Source organism: Phyllobates terribilis, unplaced genomic scaffold (genome assembly GCF_046119375.1).
Source record: "Phyllobates terribilis strain yellow unplaced genomic scaffold, ASM4611937v1 Scaffold_4__5_contigs__length_816908805, whole genome shotgun sequence".
Taxonomy (NCBI): domain Eukaryota; kingdom Metazoa; phylum Chordata; class Amphibia; order Anura; family Dendrobatidae; genus Phyllobates; species Phyllobates terribilis.
The window spans coordinates 629,138,515-629,158,599 of NW_027362764.1; the positions used below are offsets into that span (position 1 = coordinate 629,138,515).

At 46.5% G+C, this 20,085-nt stretch overlaps 1 protein-coding gene across 1 annotated transcript in view; it reads left to right on the forward strand.

Annotated features, from left to right (window-relative positions):
- The window catches only part of RAB2A (RAB2A, member RAS oncogene family), a 109,004-nt gene extending 89,334 nt beyond the window's left edge, over positions 1 to 19,670 (forward strand). The window contains exons 7-8 of the mRNA XM_073679338.1: positions 778 to 846; positions 19,194 to 19,670. Coding sequence (XP_073535439.1) covers positions 778 to 846; positions 19,194 to 19,283 — 159 coding nt within the window. The 3' untranslated portion in view covers positions 19,284 to 19,670. The remainder of the gene's footprint in view (positions 1 to 777; positions 847 to 19,193) is intronic.
- The last annotated feature ends 415 nt before the right edge of the window (positions 19,671 to 20,085 follow it).

Genomic DNA, 20,085 nt, shown 5'->3' on the forward strand with positions numbered 1-20,085 from the left:
AGCTGTATATAGAAGGAGGTAGACCACTGCTAGGACTACCTACTGAAGTCCTAAATCCTGAATCCAATGAATAATCTGTATTTCCTTTTGCTGCGTACCATGCTGACTCCAGATTGGAGAACATGTGTAAAATCACTGGTGACCCTGAAAGAGGTTAGATGTTGTCACAAGCCAATATAACACCCCACAAATGTGAAGAATGTACTCTAATATTGCATTCCTGGCTGTTAATATTTGAAGTTCCTGAAAAGATTTTTTTTCCTATGGGGGTAAAAATCCATATCAGCACTTCAGAGTTGCTATACTTATTTCTCATCCCAAGGGCAACATCTGCAAGGAGTTTGTATTTTTTTTCCCCTTGTTTCCTTGTGTTTCTTCCCACACTCCAAAGACATACTGATAGGGAATTCAGATTGTGAGCCCCAATGGGGACAGTGATGATAATGTCTGTACAGCGCTGCATAATGTGTTGGTGCTGCATAACCAAGCATAATAAATAATATATATAATATATATATAAATAATATATTAAACATCTGATATTTAGTTACTACTAAGCTACAGGAAATATTTTCGTAGGAACACAGGCATTATTATTTAGACCCTGTTTGGAGTTGCGTCCATATTCTAGTAGTTCACTGTTGGCGTGCTGGCCATGGTTGTATCTTTTCAGTGTATTTTTATGATCACATAGATGCATGACTTTCATTTCTGGACATGATTGTGATAACTATCACTTTATAGGAATTCATGTTTTCCTCTATTTTTGTCTTCCAGGCATTCATAAACACAGCAAAAGAAATTTACGAAAAAATTCAAGAAGGCGTCTTTGACATTAATAATGAGGTAATTATATATGTCTTTGTGTAATCACATGTGTTAGATGTGTACATTTATGATCTAAATCACAACAGCAACATTATGGATAAGTCTCCATGGTGATTTTTCTTTGCATGTTGCCCTCTAAGGCCATGTTCACACATTCAGTATTTGAGCAGTATTTGTTCCACTCCTGGTTTTGGCTTGAAATCAGAGGAAAAGTATAATAGAAACACGTCACCACTTCTGTATTATCACCCACTCTTGATTTTGGTTTAAAAATACTGAGATAAAATACTGACCAAACGCTGAATGTGTGACCGTGTCCTAAAGGAAATGCGGAGTTCCCTCGACAGTTCCAGTGTGATTTTACAGTGAACAGAAGATTATTGTAGATATATTTTTTAAAGGGATTCACCGGGCACTTATTGATTACCTAACCTAACGATAGCTCATCATCTTTGGGATAGGTCATCATTCATATTAGATTGTTGGGAGTCTGGGACCCAGTACACCTACCAATCAGCTGCTATTAGCATTACTGCTGTCCAGATGTACACATTGAAAGGAGCTACCCTGCACAGCCCCTTTTTCAGTGTGTAGAGGCTGCTGCGGAGTACTGCAGATCAGCTTCTGTTCTCTGGACTAAGAGCTGATCTGCAGTACTCTGCAGCGGCCACTACGCATTGAAAGGTGCACCTCAGTTCAGTGTTTACATTCGGCTGCCGATAGTGCTAAAGGCAATTGATCATTGGGAGAGCTAGGTATCTGACCTCCATCGATCTGATATTGATCCTAAGGTTGGTTCATCAGTATCATAAGCCTGGACAGCCCCTTTAATTAAACCATAAATTAATTTGTGAATCTTTAATAATCCAGTGCAATTTGTTTACAAGGTAATTAGGTAATGCCTGCTGTCCTTTACATTTATATAGAGGCAATGACTTCTTACAGTTCTTCTGTCAATAAGAAGTGAAGCTTTATAGAATATTTATGTTTCTCTAAAAAGGTTGCCTATCAATAATCCGCCATTTCAATGGATTCCATTTCACCAAAGCCCTCAGAATAAAGCAGGCCTGTCATTCCCTTCATGCTTCCCTAATTACGGGCAAAATGTACAAGTCAAGTGCTGAGCAGGCGGATATTGGAGAATTAGAGGGTTGTTAGAGAAAATAATGGAGAGAAAATCTCAGTAAATCAGTACTGGTACTAGCAAAATGTAAAGAGCTCACAGTTTGTGTCTTGGGCTGAATTCAGACGTTCATGTTTCACAGTCCGTTTACGGACCACATTGCCCAGACAGACATTAGGTCTACTTACCTGAACTAATGCAGAGCTTAAAGAGGTTGTCCACTACTTTATAAGGATAGGTCATCAATGTCTGATTGGTCTGTACCCGGCATCCCCGCCGATCAGCTGTTCTCGGTGTCTGCAGCAGTGGCCGATGGCTGGAAATCCTCAACTGTGGAGTCTTCTGATAGTGACTGTGGCCGGGTACTACTCATCCACCTCCGTGTCCACTATCAGAAGACGGAGAAGTTCCGCAATTGAGTATTTCCGGCCGAATCCCAAAACCGCTGATCAGTGGGGATGCCGGTTGTCGGACCCCAGCCGATCAGACATTAATGACCTATTCGAAGGATAGGTCGTCAATGGACAACCTCTTTAAAACTCCCTAAATAAACTTAAAGTGTAACTATACTTTGAAACAATTTTTGATAAATGGTTGCCAGTGTGGTTTGGATTCAGATGCGGAGATCACCACTGACCACTGATTGCACAGACCTCAAGTAGAAGCTCTGCTCTTTTGCATGTGTCTGCACTCAGTGGCTTACAGACCCATAGACTGTCTATGGAGCCCATACACCACCCTGCTCCTGCGTAGTAGTGACCTCAGTGTTGTTTCACTTCACTGCTGCACGAGTCAATATGCAACTTCAGTATTTGAAGTCAGGAAACACGCGGACAAGGTACCTAGGATGCATCAGCATAAGAGCATCGGGGGATGTTTTACTCCTATATTATACCATTGTAAGCTGTTTGTTAAAAATAAATTGTTAAAGGGCGTTCACTTTAAAACTGATTTAAAGGGATTGTCTGGTTTTTACTATTTTTTTATTGTTTCATAAAATGGCATCCAATGTTTTGAAATAACAAAGGAAACCCATTTTCCACGACAATCTAACGTTGACCCTCCTGCGGTGCTGCCAGTCTTTGGTAACACAGTGTGAGTACTGGAGGCAATCAGTGGCTTCCGAGGTCACCTGCTGTATTACTGGTATCACTGCTGAGTGATGGGAGCCAGGATGGCAGTAATATAGCGGATGAGAGCTGCAGCAGTCACGTCCCGACTGTACGTAAGCAAAGACTGGGAGCACCGTAGCGCGGTCGTCGCTGGAGGGAGACTGGATGCGCAGTGATGCTTTTTTACATTTTGTTTTTAGTGTGCAGAGTGTAGTGAGCCACTGACACAAGACTCTGGAGGCCATCTATCAGCTGGGGAGATGAAAGGGTGTGTCATTGTAATGCAGCATGCCCAATCCTTTTCTCCGCTGATCAGGTGAGAAGAGGGTGTCAGTGGTCTCCATAGACATTAGATCAGTGGTGTCAAACTCATTTTCACCGAGGGCCACATCCACATTATGGTTGCTTTCAAAGGGGCCCTTGTACTAATAAGTGCTCATACAGACGTTCATGCAACACGGAACGAGCATGGACTGGCCAGGTGCTATAAGAGAGCTGTCCCTGGGTTGTTGGGCTATAAGAAAGCTGTTTCTGCCTAGTAGGCTCTAGGAGAGCTGTCCCTGGGTTGTTGGGCTATAAGAAAGCTGTTTCTGCCTAGTAGGCTCTAGGAGAGCTGTCCCTGGGTAGTGGGGCTAGGAGAGCTGTCCCTGGGTAGTGGGGCTTGGAGAGCTGTCCCTGGGTAGGTAGTGGGGCTAGGAGAGCTGTCGTTGGGTGGGTAGTGGGGCTAGGAGAGCTGTCGTTGGGTGGGTAGTGGGGCTAGGAGAGCTGTCGTTGGGTGGCTAGTGGAGCTAGGAGAGCTGTCGCTGGGTGGGGTGGTGGGGCTAGGAGAGCTGTCGCTGGGTGGGGTGGTGGGGCTAGGAGAGCTGTTCGTGGGTGGGGTGGTGGGGCTAGGAGAGCTGTTCGTGGGTGGGGTGGTGGGGCTAGGAGAGCTATCGCTGGGTGGGGTGGTGGGGCTTCGAGAGCTGTCGCTGGGTGGGTGGTGGGGCTAGGAGAGCTGTCGCTGGGTGGGGTGGTGGGGCTAGGAGAGCTGTCGCTGGGTGGGGTGGTGGGGCTTCGAGAGCTGTCGCTGGGTGGGTGGTGGGGCTTCGAGAGCTGTCGCTGGGTGGGTGGTGGGGCTTCGAGAGCTGTCGCTGGGTGGGTGGTGGGGCTACGAGAGCTGTCGCTGGGTGGGTGGTGGGGCTTCGAGAGCTGTCGCTGGGTGGGTGGTGGGGCTTCGAGAGCTGTCGCTGGGTGGGTGGTGGGGCTACGAGAGCTGTCGCTGGGTGGGTGGTGGGGCTTCGAGAGCTGTCGCTGGGTGGGTGGTGGGGCTTCGAGAGCTGTCGCTGGGTGGGTGGTGGGGCTACGAGAGCTGTCGCTGGGTGGGTGGTGGGGCTAAGATGGACTGCTCCTTATGTTAAGTACTGGCTATGTCTGCTCTCATTCAAAGATGGAACCACACAAATATTCTGGCTGACTGAGTTCATGACGTTCATTTTTTGCACTGGCTGACTGCGTCTCTTTGTGCTGGCTGACTGCGTTCCCGTTTTGTGCTGGCTGACTGACTACGTTCCCGCTTTGTGCTGGCTGGCTGACTGCGTTCCCGCTTTGTGCTGGCTGGCTGACTGCGTTCCCGCTTTGTGCTGGCTGGCTGACTGCGTTCCCGCTTTGTGCTGGCTGGCTGACTGCGTTCCCGCTTTGTGCTGGCTGGCTGACTGCGTTCCCGCTTTGTGCTGGCTGGCTGACTGCGTTCCCGCTTTGTGCTGGCTGGCTGACTGCGTTCCCGCTTTGTGCTGGCTGGCTGACTGCGTTCCCGCTTTGTGCTGGCTGGCTGACTGCGTTCCCGCTTTGTGCTGGCTGGCTGACTGCGTTCCCGCTTTGTGCTGGCTGGCTGACTGCGTTCCCGCTTTGTGCTGGCTGGCTGACTGCGTTCCCGCTTTGTGCTGGCTGGCTGACTGCGCTCCCACTTTGTGCTGGCTGGCTGACTGCGCTCCCGCTTTGTGCTGGCTGGCTGCTATCACGCCACACATTGTTCACTCACAGAGATGGCACCCACTGCTGGTGCTGGCATTGCCCCCTCTACTAAGCTCTGGCTGCATCATGTCAGATTCCAAGATCTCATCAGCTCCCTGTGCCGGGGCTGCACCCCCTGTGCTATGCACTGGCTGTGTCACCTTACATGGCAGCCAGTACTTAGTAGAGGGGCAGAGCTGGCACAAGGGATGGTTGCCATCTTAGATTTTGAGCTACAGCACAGACTTCAACTCTGCTCTGGCAGGCTCTCCATACAGGGGAAAGTGGAGAGCCGGTCCTTCTGTGTACGGACCTCGCGGGCCACAGAATGACATGCCCCGATTCTGCCCGCGGGCCTCTAGTTTGACGACCCTGCAGATGGTTGACCACATCTATCTAATGTGTGTTGAGGCTTTCTGGCTGGGTTCACTTATTTGCATCCTGATGAGGGGTATTGTTTTGGCACTTCTGATAAAACAGTATGCAGCAGGATATCAGCCCTGTTGGCATTGATTTATTTAAAAAAAAATCTAATACCAGAATCTGTCTGCTATATGCTGTAACAGGACAAAACAGTCAGCCGGAATCAGATCCTACCTGATGGAGTTTTCCAACACTTTTCTAGTCAGAGAAATAAACACCTAAAACCACAATCCATGCAAATTAGGAAAAAAGCATAATTATGCATAACTAGATAAAGATAAAACTAAATTATTATATGCAATAATGTTATTTATGCAAGTAATGTACATAAGCAAATTTCATGAAAACATAAGGAGATGGCACAGATGAGACTAAAAGATGACGACCCCTGGAAAAAGACTGACTATCCAACAAATTATAATAGGTCTGATATGGGTGACGAAGCATGTCAGTGTGAGACATGTCTGGTATAGTGGGTCCCTGTATGTAGGTGATTCTCTCCTGTATATACACTTATGGTCATTGTATATGGGAATTCATACTTGGTGGATAAGTTACCATAGCTATCATTGATCTGCATGATTTAGTATATCAGACCTATTATTTGTGTAGGATAATCATACTTGATTCAGGTGTTGCCATCTTTAGTCTCATCTGTGCCACCTCCTGTTTTTATGAAATTTTCTTATGTACATTACTTGTAGAACTAAAATTATTGCATATATTACTTGGCCTGAGAGCTTTTTCTTTATTGGAGTTAGTTACAGAAATATTGGAAATGAATTGCACTTGGTGTAACTGAAGCAAATCCCATGTTTGTGCCAGAAATAGTGGTCTAGAGCAGAGGTCCCCAACCTTTTTTGCACCAGGGACCGGCTTTAAGCAAGACCAGTTTTCCATGGCCCGGTGGGGGTGGGGGCGGGGCTTTGGTCATATGGGGGTGGGGTTATGGAGGGGTGGAGCTGTATGGGGAGGATGCTGGCGGGACCTCGGTGTACAGCGCTGCTAAGTAGCAGCATTGTACATTGAGCGTCAGTGCATACAGCGCTGCTGCTTAGCAGCGCTACACACTGAACACCGGTACCGGGAGCCGCATCACTGAAGCCAGTCTGCTGCCCCAGCACGCCCCACATAACATGTTCTGCCGGGGGCGTGTCAGTGAGGAGAGCCTGCCGCCCCACCCCGTCAGGAACACACCATGCTGTGCAGGAGGGCCGCGTCACTAAGACCCGCCCCGTGACGTACAACAGGTACCATGCTGTGCTGTGGAGGGCTGCGTCACTAAGACCCGCCCGACGCCCCACCCCGTCCTGCATAATGTTCTCTGCCGGGAGCTGCGAGCTGTCACGGCTATGGCAGAAAACATTATAAATCCACACAGAGCGAGCTCTGACCAGGCGCAGGGCCGCGGAGCTAGCTGTCAGCGGCGCCGCGGACCGGCTGAAAAACCCCAACGGCCCGGTCCTGGTCCGCGGACCGGCGGTTGAGGACCTCTGGTCTAGAGGCTCCAGAAAAGCTAGAAAGAAGACCTTGGGTAGGTTCCCAAAGCTGACACATTGCTGCTAGCACAGTATGAAATGTGGTTAGACAGAATGGCTATTACCTCTGCAGATTTCTCCTGCTTTTTCATGACATGAACCAGGAGGCTCAGGATGACACATGCAGTAAGTTGGAGTGTTGATTGTAAATTTGTAAATTTTTCTCTTTCTTGAGCAATCCATAAAGGCTTCTAGAATAGTTAATCTATGACATTGTCCCTTATATGAGCTTTCCTTCTGACCCGGTTTCCTAGTATACCACATGTAGTTCAGTTATAGATGAGCTGCAAAACTTATATGGGAACGGCCACAAGGAGGCGCCCTGGAAGCGCTCTCTGGAGGTCTGTGATGCCTGTGAGGGTCAGGGGTTGCAGACGATGGCAGGGCATTTTGGGAAAACTCCAGCTTCCCTGCAGCTGCTTACACTACATGTGACCTGGGAGTAAATGGGGGACTTGGATTTCAAGCACTAGACTAGCTGTTGGTAAAGCACGGCTACGAGAAGGGTCGCCACCTGGCTCAGTGAGGACTGCCGCAGGACTTGTTCTCCTTTGTTTTCCCGTTTTGATACAAGATTGACTGCTGCTTTCGGATCATTAACAGTTTGCAGTCTGCTCAAATACATTTTCCCCCCAGAGTTTACTGTTTCTAGTGAGATCTTTGAAGTTTCTTTGTGAATCCGCCTCTATTCTCTTAGCATTTATTATCCATTTGCTCTGAATGGAATCATTATGCTAATACACTGTAGAGATTGTAATAACTCATTTATCGGCAGCAACTGCATCTCCGGCCCATCCCCGTCTCCTGTGTAACCTGTTGAGTAGCGCAGCGTGGAGCTGTAGTAGTGTTACTAGCTGCACACTTCAGAATGGCCGCTCCACGCTTCCTGCGATTCAGAACAGTCAATTGTTTCCTGCTGTTACATTTCTTTAAAGGGGTTTTCCAGGTAAAAGAAATATATATTTCTAACTCCACTTTAAACAATCCATTACCTAACTGGATAATATAGCTCTATTAGGCCATAAGCTTCCTTTAGCAGCTCTTTCCCAGGTCCCGGCAATTATCAGTCCTGTCCTGAAGCAGGACAGGGTTTCGGTGATAGCAGGCAGCTGGCTAAGCTAATGAAATAAGTCCGCTCCATTGATAGAAATGCAGAAGAAAAAATGCTGAGGCCTGAAATGGAGCAGCTGCAGGAGGATCAGGGCACCTGGCCTAATGGAATGATGGCATTAACTTAGCAATTTGGAAATAACCCTTTAGCACCTATACACGGGCTAGGTGATAACTTGCTGATTGCTGGGTTCCCACCTCTTTGATCTCAACTGATTTTGAGAATGGGGGACTGAAATGCCCCATTGGAATGGAAAAGCGGATGCAAGCCACTGCTTGCAATCTCCAGCAGTCTCATGGCCAGAGGTCGCTGAGAACTGTACTTGGCGATCTCCAGCAGTCTCATGGCCAGAGGTCGCTGAGCACTGTACTTGGCGATCTCCAGCAGTCTCATGGCCAGAGGTCTCTGAGCACTGTACTTGGCGATCTCCAGCAGTCTCATGGCCAGAGGTCTCTGAGCACTGTACTTGGCGATCTCCAGCAGTCTCATGGCCAGAGGTCTCTGAGCACTGTACTTGGCGATCTCCAGCAGTTTCATGGCCAGAGGTCGCTGAGCACTGTACTTGGCGATCTCCAGCAGTCTCATGGCCAGAGGTCGCTGAGCACTGTACTTGGCGATCTCCAGCAGTTTCATGGCCAGAGGTCGCTGAGCACTGTACTTGGCGATCTCCAGCAGTCTCATGGCCAGAGGTCTCTGAGCACTGTACTTGGCGATCTCCAGCAGTTTCATGGCCAGAGGTCGCTGAGCACTGTACTTGGCGATTTCCAGCAGTCTCATGGCCAGAGGTCTCTGAGCACTGTACTTGGCGATCTCCAGCAGTTTCATGGCCAGAGGTCGCTGAGCACTGTACTTGGGGATCTCCAGCAGTTTCATGGCCAGAGGTCGCTGAGCACTGTACTTGGGGATCTCCAGCAGTCTCATGGCCAGAGGTCTCTGAGCACTGTACTTGGCGATCTCCAGCAGTTTCATGGCCAGAGGTCTCTGAGCACTGTACTTGGCGATCTCCAGCAGTTTCATGGCCAGAGGTCGCTGAGCACTGTACTTGGCGATCTCCAGCAGTTTCATGGCCAGAGGTCGCTGAGCACTGTACTTGGCGATCTCCAGCAGTCTCATGGCCAGAGGTCGCTGAGCACTGTACTTGGCGATCTCCAGCAGTCTCATGGCCAGAGGTCTCTGAGCACTGTACTTGGCGATCTCCAGCAGTCTCATGGCCAGAGGTCTCTGAGCACTGTACTTGGCGATCTCCAGCAGTCTCATGGCCAGAGGTCTCTGAGCACTGTACTTGGCGATCTCCAGCAGTTTCATGGCCAGAGGTCGCTGAGCACTGTACTTGGCGATCTCCAGCAGTTTCATGGCCAGAGGTCGCTGAGCACTGTACTTGGCGATCTCCAGCAGTCTCATGGCCAGAGGTCGCTGAGCACTGTACTTGGCGATCTCCAGCAGTCTCATGGCCAGAGGTCTCTGAGCACTGTACTTGGCGATCTCCAGCAGTTTCATGGCCAGAGGTCGCTGAGCACTGTACTTGGCGATCTCCAGCAGTCTCATGGCCAGAGGTCTCTGAGCACTGTACTTGGCGATCTCCAGCAGTTTCATGGCCAGAGGTCGCTGAGCACTGTACTTGGCGATCTCCAGCAGTCTCATGGCCAGAGGTCGCTGAGCACTGTACTTGGGGATCTCCAGCAGTCTCATGGCCAGAGGTCGCTGAGCACTGTACTTGGCGATCTCCAGCAGTTTCATGGCCAGAGGTCTCTGAGCACTGTACTTGGCGATCTCCAGCAGTTTCATGGCCAGAGGTCGCTGAGCACTGTACTTGGCGATCTCCAGCAGTCTCATGGCCAGAGGTCGCTGAGCACTGTACTTGGGGATCTCCAGCAGTCTCATGGCCAGAGGTCGCTGAGCACTGTACTTGGGGATCTCCAGCAGTTTCGTGGTCAATGAATTCTGCATCCCACTGCTCCATTCCAATGGGCATTTGAGAACAATGTTCAGTGCCTGAATAAAAGTCCAATGGTGGGTCCCCAGCCATCATCAAGTTATTGCCTATCCTAACTTGTTGAGTTGGGTGATAACTCTCTTTAAAAGGAATGTCTACTTTTTCATGTCAAAAAATCTTTTTTTTCTTACTCGAATAGTCCCAAAAACAAACACTCTTCACACTGATCATTAGAGCATTTAAGCATTTAGAATAAGCTATTAGGTCTTGTTCTCTTTAGCTCAAGCTTTGGCTTTGCTGTATGAGGAAAATTCTATCATTAGAGGGCATAAGAGTTAATGACAGTGTATTGCTGAACACCTAGTTAAGATAGAATAGTAACGGGGCATTTACACTGGCCGATTATTATCTGTACCTTGCCAGCACAGAATGATTGTTCAAACAGAGTCCCTTTAAAAAGCACATCGTTCTCGGCAGCTCATCGTCCTGTGTAAACTGGATATGGGCTGCAGCGAACAATGACAGTGTATGGACACTGAACGATCGTGTTACCAAATGTTTTGTGTGCATGGAAACATGCAGCCGATTGGCGGTCATTTCACCGCTGCCATGAGCCTGCGCAAGGTGGATTTATATTGGCCATCCCGCAGTTTTAAACTACTTTGTTTCTTTGAAAATAAGACACTGTCTTATAATATTTTTTTGCTCCCAAAGATGGGTTAGGGCTTATTTTCAGGGGATGTCTTATTTTTTCCAATGAACAACAATCCACATTTATTCTTGAACAAAAAAATCAACATTTATTCAAATATAATCATCATTACACACATGCACGCTTATATACATACACACGGCACATGCACGTGTGTCTGTATACGTGCACACGGCACATACGGTACATGAACAGCCTGTCACCTCTTCAGTTCCTCTAGACTCCTGCAGTTAAATGAACTTTGGTGACATCATAGTCACATGACCGTGATGTCACCAAAGGTCCTTAAGCAGTTTTAACCTCGAAATAGAAATGCTGGGTGCCCTGGGCAACTGACCAGTTTGCCTCCCTCCCCCCAAATGCCAGTCCTGACTGTAACTAGGGCTTATTTTTGGAGTAGGGCTTATATTTCAAGCATACTCCAAAACTCCTGTAAAATCATTCTAGGGCTTATTTTTGTGGAAACACTGTATGTCCGTATACATGTTTGCCGATCAATGTGTTCAGACAGGCTAAACACACTTTCCATGCCCACAGAACAATTAATAACATGATCGTTCTGTGTACATAGCATATCATTATCCTCGGCAGCACAAGTGCCATTTACACATGTCCATGTCCTGCTTCTGAAAACGATTATTTTTAAGTAAGCATGAAAATAATTTTACCCGACTAACAAGTTTTTTGTTCGTTTATCAGGTGATCGGCAGCCTGTTTACATCGGCCGATTATTGGGAAAATAGCATTTTTAGGAATGCTCATTCCCTATAACCAGTGTAAATGCGCCCGATACTGTGTATGCAGCTTCCTTGCCAAACTCGGTGGCTAGACGCCAACACATTTTGGAGACTGTAGTAGTTTATCAGATTTCTAGTGCACACAGCCTGTATAGTATAGGTAGGTCTCAAATCTGGCCGCCACGATGGAAGGTTTAATACATACCGAACACATTATGTATCATGTATATTTTTCAGACTATTAGGTTACAGCTCACCACACCCTATATTTAGACAACAGCATATAGGAAAAAAAGCTATGAATTAAAACTTTCATGGTGGTGTAAGGGGTTAATGTCACTACCATTGGTCACGTCAGTGCAGTAATGATACTGGTGGCCTGTTATGCTTACGTGTTTAATTAGTAGATTTAGTGTCAGGCATTTTAGATGTATGTTGGCCAAACACGCTGATTTTAGTGGGTCATCTAATTAGAATAGCAAGTTTTGGCTATTAGAGGATGAAGAATAGAAACTTTCTATCGACATCCTATACTCGAGGACATAGCCATTTTGTAGGAAAACAATTTACTGTAAAATATATAATACAGACATTCACACGTAGCCCACAGAATATCTCAGCCTTACCCACTTGACTGCTGCCCTGCAAATGTTAGGCTATGGGTTGAGCATGTTAGGCTATGGGTTGAGCATGTTAGGCTATGGGTTGAACATGCTAGGCTATGGGTTGAGCATGTTAGGCTATGGGTTGAGCATGTTAGGCTATGGGTTGAGCATGTTAGGCTATGGGTTGAGCATGTTAGGCTATGGGTTGAGCATGTTAGGCTATGGGTTGAGCATGTTAGGCTATGGGTTGAGCATGTTAGGCTATGGGTTGAGCATGTTAGGCTGTGGGTTGAGCATGTTAGGCTATGGGTTGAGCATGCTAGGCTATGGGTTGAGCATGCTAGGCTATGGGTTGAGCATGTTAGGCTATGGGTTGAGCATGTTAGGCTATGGGTTGAGCATGTTAGGCTATGGGTTGAGCATGCTAGGCTATGGGTTGAGCATGCTAGGCTATGGGTTGAGCATGCTAGGCTATGGGTTGAGCATGTTAGGCTATGGGTTGAGCATGTTAGGCTATGGGTTGAGCATGTTAGGCTATGGGTTGAGCATGTTAGGCTATGGGTTGAGCATGCTAGGCTATGGGTTGAGCATGCTAGGCTATGGGTTGAACATGCTAGGCTATGGGTTGAACTAGATGGACTTAGTCTTCCTTCAACCTTTAAAAAAAAAAAAACTATGCTTTTAGGCGGTTATCACCACAGTTCTTATGTTTTGGTCTTTCCCTGGTTATAGCTTGTTAAAAGAAAGCTGTCTCCAGGATTTTGCTATGTATTCTGAGAGCAGCATGATGTAGGAGCAGAGACCCTGATTCCAGCGATGTATCACTTACTGGGCTGCATGTTATAGTTTCAATACAATCAGTGTTTTATCATCAGGAGAACGAGGTGTCTCGTGCCATGCAGTCGTCCTGCTTTCTATAACCCGACCACCTCCACTGATAGGCAGCTTTCTGCCTATGCACAGAGTATATAGAGGGCTGTCAATCAGTGGCGTGGGCCGGGTTATACAGAGCTTAGCATTCAGAGAACTGCTAGATCTGTAGCAGCTAAAACTGTGATCTTCTAAAAACTGCAGCACGCAGCCCAGTAAGTGACACATCACTGGTATTAGGGTCTCTATTCCTACAGCATTCTGCTCTCATATAGCACAAAATTGCATAACAAAAACCTAGTAATAGATTCCCTTTAAGAGCCTCAACGCCCTCCCCTGAGCACAGCCTCCTATGCTGCACCAGGGCTTTGAAATCATGAACATAGAATTTGTGCAGACTTCAAAGTGGCTGCGACTTGATACACAAGGATTAGCTCATGTCATTTGCTTCACAGTACAAAGACTAGTTCCAGTACTAATAATGGGGTTGTGCACGGTGTCAGGCCGGGACCAGGAGAGATTCACACTGTACTGGGTGGTGACTGGCAGTAATCAGCAGCTGAGCTCCTCAGCCCGTCACTTGTTGATATATTGTTTGACAAGTAATGTATTGTCCAGTCTGACTCTATGGATTGGGCCTCAGTACTTGCTCAGGGAACAGGACAGACATGCCGGAGGCAGACATCACGGTACACATTGCTTACATCAGCCGCATGTCTGGATGTCACAAGGTTGAGGGCTCTAGGTTTCCATGACCCTCAACTCGGGTCAGGACAGTGGCACTAACCCCTTATCCCTACTACCTGGACAACTTTATGGCTATGGCCTCCTGTAGCTTTTAGATAAATCTGTCATCCTGTGATGCAGCAATACACCCTACTGGCAACTGCAATATATATATATACTGAAATGACATCATGGGTGGTCTGCCGGCTGGATTATTAAATGTCCAAAGAAAGGCATTTTGACCTCACTGGTAAAGTTCACCAAGAGACCTCCAGAAGACATCCCAACATAACGAAAGACTGATAGAAAACTTGCTGCTGTCGCCTTATTTCATCTGCCGAGCCTCCTTGGTTCTTGCTGCGCCGGCGTCTTCTGCTTCCTATTATGTGAGATTCAGCAGGATGGTGCGGGTGTGTGCTGGAGACGAGGAGCGGCTGTCACTATACCGTGCTTCTAGTGCTCTTCACTATAGTGCTTCAGGTGTGCTAGCGTCTCCCTGTACTCTACCGCTGTTATTATAGGATTGGGTTATACTCATAGGGATCTCCCTATTCAATAGGGAACAATCCTCATCTGCAGAATAGAGCGGACATCTGATGGCAATATATTGCCATAGTAGACAAGTAGTGTAAGTAGAGGTGGAGATGGACATCTCCCATATATTGCCTTCTACTTCTGATCTGATCCATGCACATTGATAGCATCAGATTAATGTCCGTGCTCTCTAGTCCTTAAAGTGATTATCAAGTTAGCTTCAGGAATATCCTCTCCACATGGAGACGCACAGACCTCTAATATCCTGTCATCTGTTTATTTTATTTTCTGTTTATAGCTCTTGGTCGGTGCGCTCCCCTCCCCCTCCTCTTCCTCTGCTGCTCTTTCACGCAGTTTCCATGTCCTTCTCGCTTGCCATCTTTATTATCTCACCTTATGTTTTTTTCCCCCCTTACATGCATTCCCTCGCTCCTTCCTGTGCGTTCATTCACCGTCAGCAGCGCAGTAAGGAAAGTGCGCACGTGAGAAAACGGCAATAAGCATCCACACGGGGGAAGAGTGCGGGACCCCTGGGGTGTGAGTGCTGTCTTGTGTGGAGGGCATAGAACAATCATGTCCCTGCTACCAACTGCAAATATATCTTCCTTTTCTCGAGCATTCACAGAATATGTACCATAATACTATATATTTATGGACCGCACAGGAGAGAATCGCCTTAATGGAAGTTACATTACACCCATCTATACAACCACAGAAGCATGGCTGTCGTGTCCGCTGCTGTATGTATAAGGTGGCCCAGGAAATACCGGAAATAGATTCCAGCTTGTCCTACACTTACTACCATAATCCTCCCCACTCCTTATTACACACTGATTTGCTGAAATATACCTTTTTTTTATCAAAAAATTACCTATTGTTTACATTAAGATTGTTATTTGTATTCTACATTTTTTTTCCGTACACATAAAAGGAATAATAATCTGAAATCTTACAATTTTCATACTGGCCACTGAGCCTAAAGGCCCCCATACACCTTAGACTAATGTCGGCCGGGTTCAGCCAGCTGACTGATGGTCGGGAGAGATGTCGATCACGCAATTGCAATAACAGACTGCCATTCCCATTGTTCTCCCTGACATAAGACGTTGACTGACGTCAGTCAGTGGCATTTTCCCAGCGAGCACAGGACGTCTTGTCTGGGTGAGCACTCGTGTGTATGGGGCAGTCGTCGGAGATCGCTGTCAGCCCAAGCATCGTTCATCCGACAGCCATATAATGTGTGTCGCCGGGTTTATATTAGACTCCTATTCTCTGCTCTGTACAGAAGACTTTTCTGCTATTCTCCATCATTGCAGACCAAATTACAATGACAGGTAAAACCTCTATATACAGAAGATTCACAATAGGTGATGTCACAGCTCACCTCCTCCCGCTTCATTCACAATGATAAGTTAGCAGGGTCACTCATTCTTTTGATCCCTATGGCCATGTATCTGGCTAGTGTGAGATTTGCAAGATTTCTTCATTTTTTTTGCAAGATCTGGGGAAGGGGGAGGTGGTTTATGTATAGAAAAAACATTACCAATAATGAAAAATGCGATTGTTTAAATCAAGTTTTTCTGTAAATCGGTCATTTTCTGATGATGCTCTTTGTGGTGGCTGTACACTTTAGATATCTGCACTAGGCCTCTAACTCTTCACCCTGATCCCCTCGCTGAGGCATGCACACTTAGCTGGGATGAGCATGCGTGTTCTCGGTGGGGCGTAAGCTGCTGGCAGAGACCCCTGACTACCACATTTCTGGTGAGATGGGTGACTGGCCCCACCAGTAAATGAGGGTTGGGCTGACATTCAGCGAATGTGTGTGCCGACCTTTATTCTCAGCTTGGCTGTCTTTTTAACATGGCCACACGTTGCTTCCCCAAGTTACTGGGCTCCTATTACAGAACCACATTGCCTCATTTACGACAATGGCATCTAATACACAGCTCAATAATGGTATACAGGGGTCTGGCACAAACGTTCTCCTATCTGTGGAGCGTCTTCCACCCTATTCCCCCAGTACATCAGATACACGGACATTACACCACTGTTCACCATCTCCTCTCGGATGGCTTGTGTAATCCCATCCACCCTCCAATGCCCCACTTGCCCGCATCCTCCACCACACCCCCAGTGTCTTTGTACTGCTGCTGGCTCTCCCTCCCTGTGTCTGGGCTATTATCTCATTCTCTTTGTCTTTCGGAGTGAGAGTGGATATGACACACGGGGGAGGGGAGATCATGCATTATTCTAAGCCAGCAACGCGAATATAAAAAGCTGTAGGAAAGTTGGGCAGGTCGCGGCTCCTAGTTGGTGCTTGGTGTGCAGCTTAGTCCAGCACCTGACTGCCTCACTGTGCCTTTCTGGAGCTCTGATTGCAATCTGCTGTGAGAGCCAGCCGTCTGTGCTACTTAATTGGCGCAGCGCCAGCCCTGGCTCTCCGAGTCCTCCAAAACTTGCTACCAGCTGAGAGGGGGCAAAACCAATGAGCCATAGGGCATGCTTTTTATTAAAACAGAGTCAAAGAAAGCCCCGAAACCACTTCAGCTGCTGTCAATACCCAGCCATTGCCAGAAACCCCAAGGCTACTACAGTTGCAGAACAACTGCCAAGCACCATAAATCTGAGCCTGACTGTGACGCAAAGTTTCCTTAAGAGCTTAATGTCTGAGAGCTCCTGTGTTAGTCCTCCCCCACCCAAAGTGCCGTGTTCCCCAGCAAAACCCACTTGAGGTAGCGAGCGCTAAGATAGCAGTGTGATCTTGATGAATGAAAGGAGCTGCGCCGTGTGTGGGTTGTTGGCGAGCTGCCATGTCTTTGGGGATCATAGAAATTATTGATGACACTGAACACTTGTATGCATCCACACAGCTGACTCAAGACAGAAAATACTCGCAGCCGCCGGAAAACTCCTGGCCTTTCCCCCACTTACTTGTTTTGTACTGGTGAAAGTTTTAGGAGAAGTTTAATCATAGGTCGAGAGTATCACACAGGGAGCCATGTAGTCAGGTGTGTGGATGTAGCAGAGTTCTGTGTGTAACTTGGCTTGCCGGGGTCATTAAACCATTACATGCTTTTTTTGCACACGAATGATGTGTTGTTACCTGACAATCCTAACTCTGCTACCTCTGTGTACCTGCTTACCGTATTTAATAGGAGCAGCGTTTCACCCATTGCTAATTGCAGACCGGTGCCTTTTTTCGCTATACAATGTATGCATTTATTTTCCTGGCTTAGGTCTATGAATATACCAGCTTTGTGTATTGTAATGTAAGCAGCCTGCTGCCGCAGAGACTTCAGACTTCCTGCACCAAAACTCTGTTTCTTACCATGAAGAATTTTCCGATTCGGTTTTTGCTTTTTTTCAGAAAGATTTGAAAACTAAGTGTTTTTACCCTTCGATGCTGTGCACCAGCCAGTGCAAATCACTGTCGTTACCTAAAGGGGGGTTTCCCCTACTTTAGAAGTTATCATTAATGGGCCTGGGGTGGGCTAAGAGAAAACAATATTCCATGCTCCCCTCCTGGATCCGGCGCACTCTTCCACAATTGCTACTGTGAGCCACGTCAGTCTTGTGCAATCAATATCCAGAGGAGGTGCCAATGACTGCTGCAGCCAATCAGTGGCTGCTGATCGACTGCAGCATTCACATTCCACCATGCCAGTTAGCTGTGAAGGCTGCAGCAATCACATGTCATCCCCCCTGGGCACATTGAGAAAAACTTTAAACTAGGCAAAAATGCCTTTAAACGTGAGCTCTCGTGACCCAGTGAGACTGTATAAACACTGTGCCAATATTTTACTGATTCATACTATCAGATTGGCCTAAAAATGTTTCTTCCTAAATTTGTCAGATGTCCTTGGGTTCCGCAACCCCGTAGACGTTAAACCGTTTTCAACAGGAATCTGTGTTTCAGGCCCTTATTACTTAGCCCTGCTCACACAGGTGATGGCTTTGTCACAGTGCATTCAAGTAGGTGACACCTGTTCTGATAAGGTGTGCCCGGGTTGTAGGTATCTGCTCTCCCCCACACCATAATATTCAATATGAGATCTTTTATCCTCAATGATGACAATCTGCAGTTTTTAGGAAGTGTATGACAAAAGCAGCCTTGTAAAAGTCTTCGGCCATGTTCGCATAGGTTTTCTTTTAAACTTTTTTTTTTTTTGCATCTATTCCGCTCTAAATATACATTTTTAAAAAAGAAAAGCTGGAAATCTGCCCATTCGTAGATTGCCACAAAAAGTGGAGGTTTTTTTGCTGCAGTTTTGATGTTTTTTCTTTGTTTTTGTTTTTTTTTTTACAGAAAAACTTTCAAAAACTGTTACTAAAAGATGAAAAAAAAAATGCACATAGAAAACTAAAAAAAACAGCTGTCTGTCTTCTAATGGTTATTTCCACACTTCGCTGATGGCAGAAGCAGGGCTGTGGAGTCGGTGTCGATTTTTCGCGCAGTCGGTATAAAATGGACCAACTCCTAAGATATATAATAAATTAGGTACAATAGTACAATGCAGGATGTGTTGTAAATATTTTCATAAGAATTTGGGAAAGTTCTGAAATGTTCTGTTCCTGATAGCACTTTATGTACACGCTCAGTACTGAGGCAGTGCCATAGTCACTACTGAGCGTGTACATAAAGTGCAGCACAGATTCATCTCACTGCCTCACTACTGAGCGTGTACATAAAGTGCAGCACAGATTCATCTCACTGCCTCACTACTGAGCGTGTACATAAAGTGCAGCAGATTCATCTCCACTAAAAGCTGAGTGAGAAGTCAGGGAAATTGAGGAGTCGGAGGTTTGGCTTACTGACTCCACAGCCCTGGACACAAAGCTTTGGGTGTGATCGGCTGGAGCCATCACTGGCACACGATGTAGGTAGTGTTGCATGGTGAATATAGCAAGCCTCAAATACTTAACAATCTTTTTTTTTTTTTCTATTTTAGGCAAATGGAATTAAAATTGGACCACAAAACCCAATGCCTGGGCCACCCGGACCGCACAATGCAGGACAAGCTGGTGGCAGCTGTTGTTGAACCTGCGTTTTTTTTGTTTTTGTTTTTTTTCCATCTGAGGAGCCTCCTGTGGCTACTTACCTTGTTCATAGGCTATTTACATGTACTTTAACCTATTACCCCGCCCTTCCTCCAGAGTTTCAATGTTCACTTTAAAGAGAGAGATTTTGGAAATTGTATTCATACTGTATCTATTTGCTTTTGATTTCTAGGTTTATTGATTGTGGTCGTTTGTTTAAATGTCGTCTTGTTCCCTTGACTGAGAACTGAATTATCAACACTAAAATGTTTTCATAGTATTTTAAATGGTTTGTGTAGCTAGGATTCACAGATCTGTGGTCGCCTATTCCAAGGGACATGACATGAAATAATAAAGGACATTTGGAGACTCTTTTTTTTTTTTTTCTCTCAACCAATATGTTTTTAATGAAGGAAATGGGACGATATTGAAGAAGTAACGTTGATCTGCATGTTGAAATAATAATGTTGATGATTTCCATGAGTGCTGCCTGTACTGGGATGTCTTTTATAGGTGGACAGTATTCTAGTAACTGAGATGCTCAACTGCTGAGGTCATTGAAGGGTACGTTCCCACGGGTCATATCCGCAGCAGACTTTCCACCGTGGAATTGCATGCAGAAAACCTGCTACATTACAGTGAATTTCCTCCAATCTCTCTCTGCAGATATACAAGGCAAAGGATGATATGTGTTAGGAACTCCTTTGCTTTTCTACAGCAATGTTTTTCTGTGCATTTTCCACTCTGGACAACTCCCATGGGAATCTACCCTTGGGGTAATTTTGTTTTTGGCAAATAAGGCTA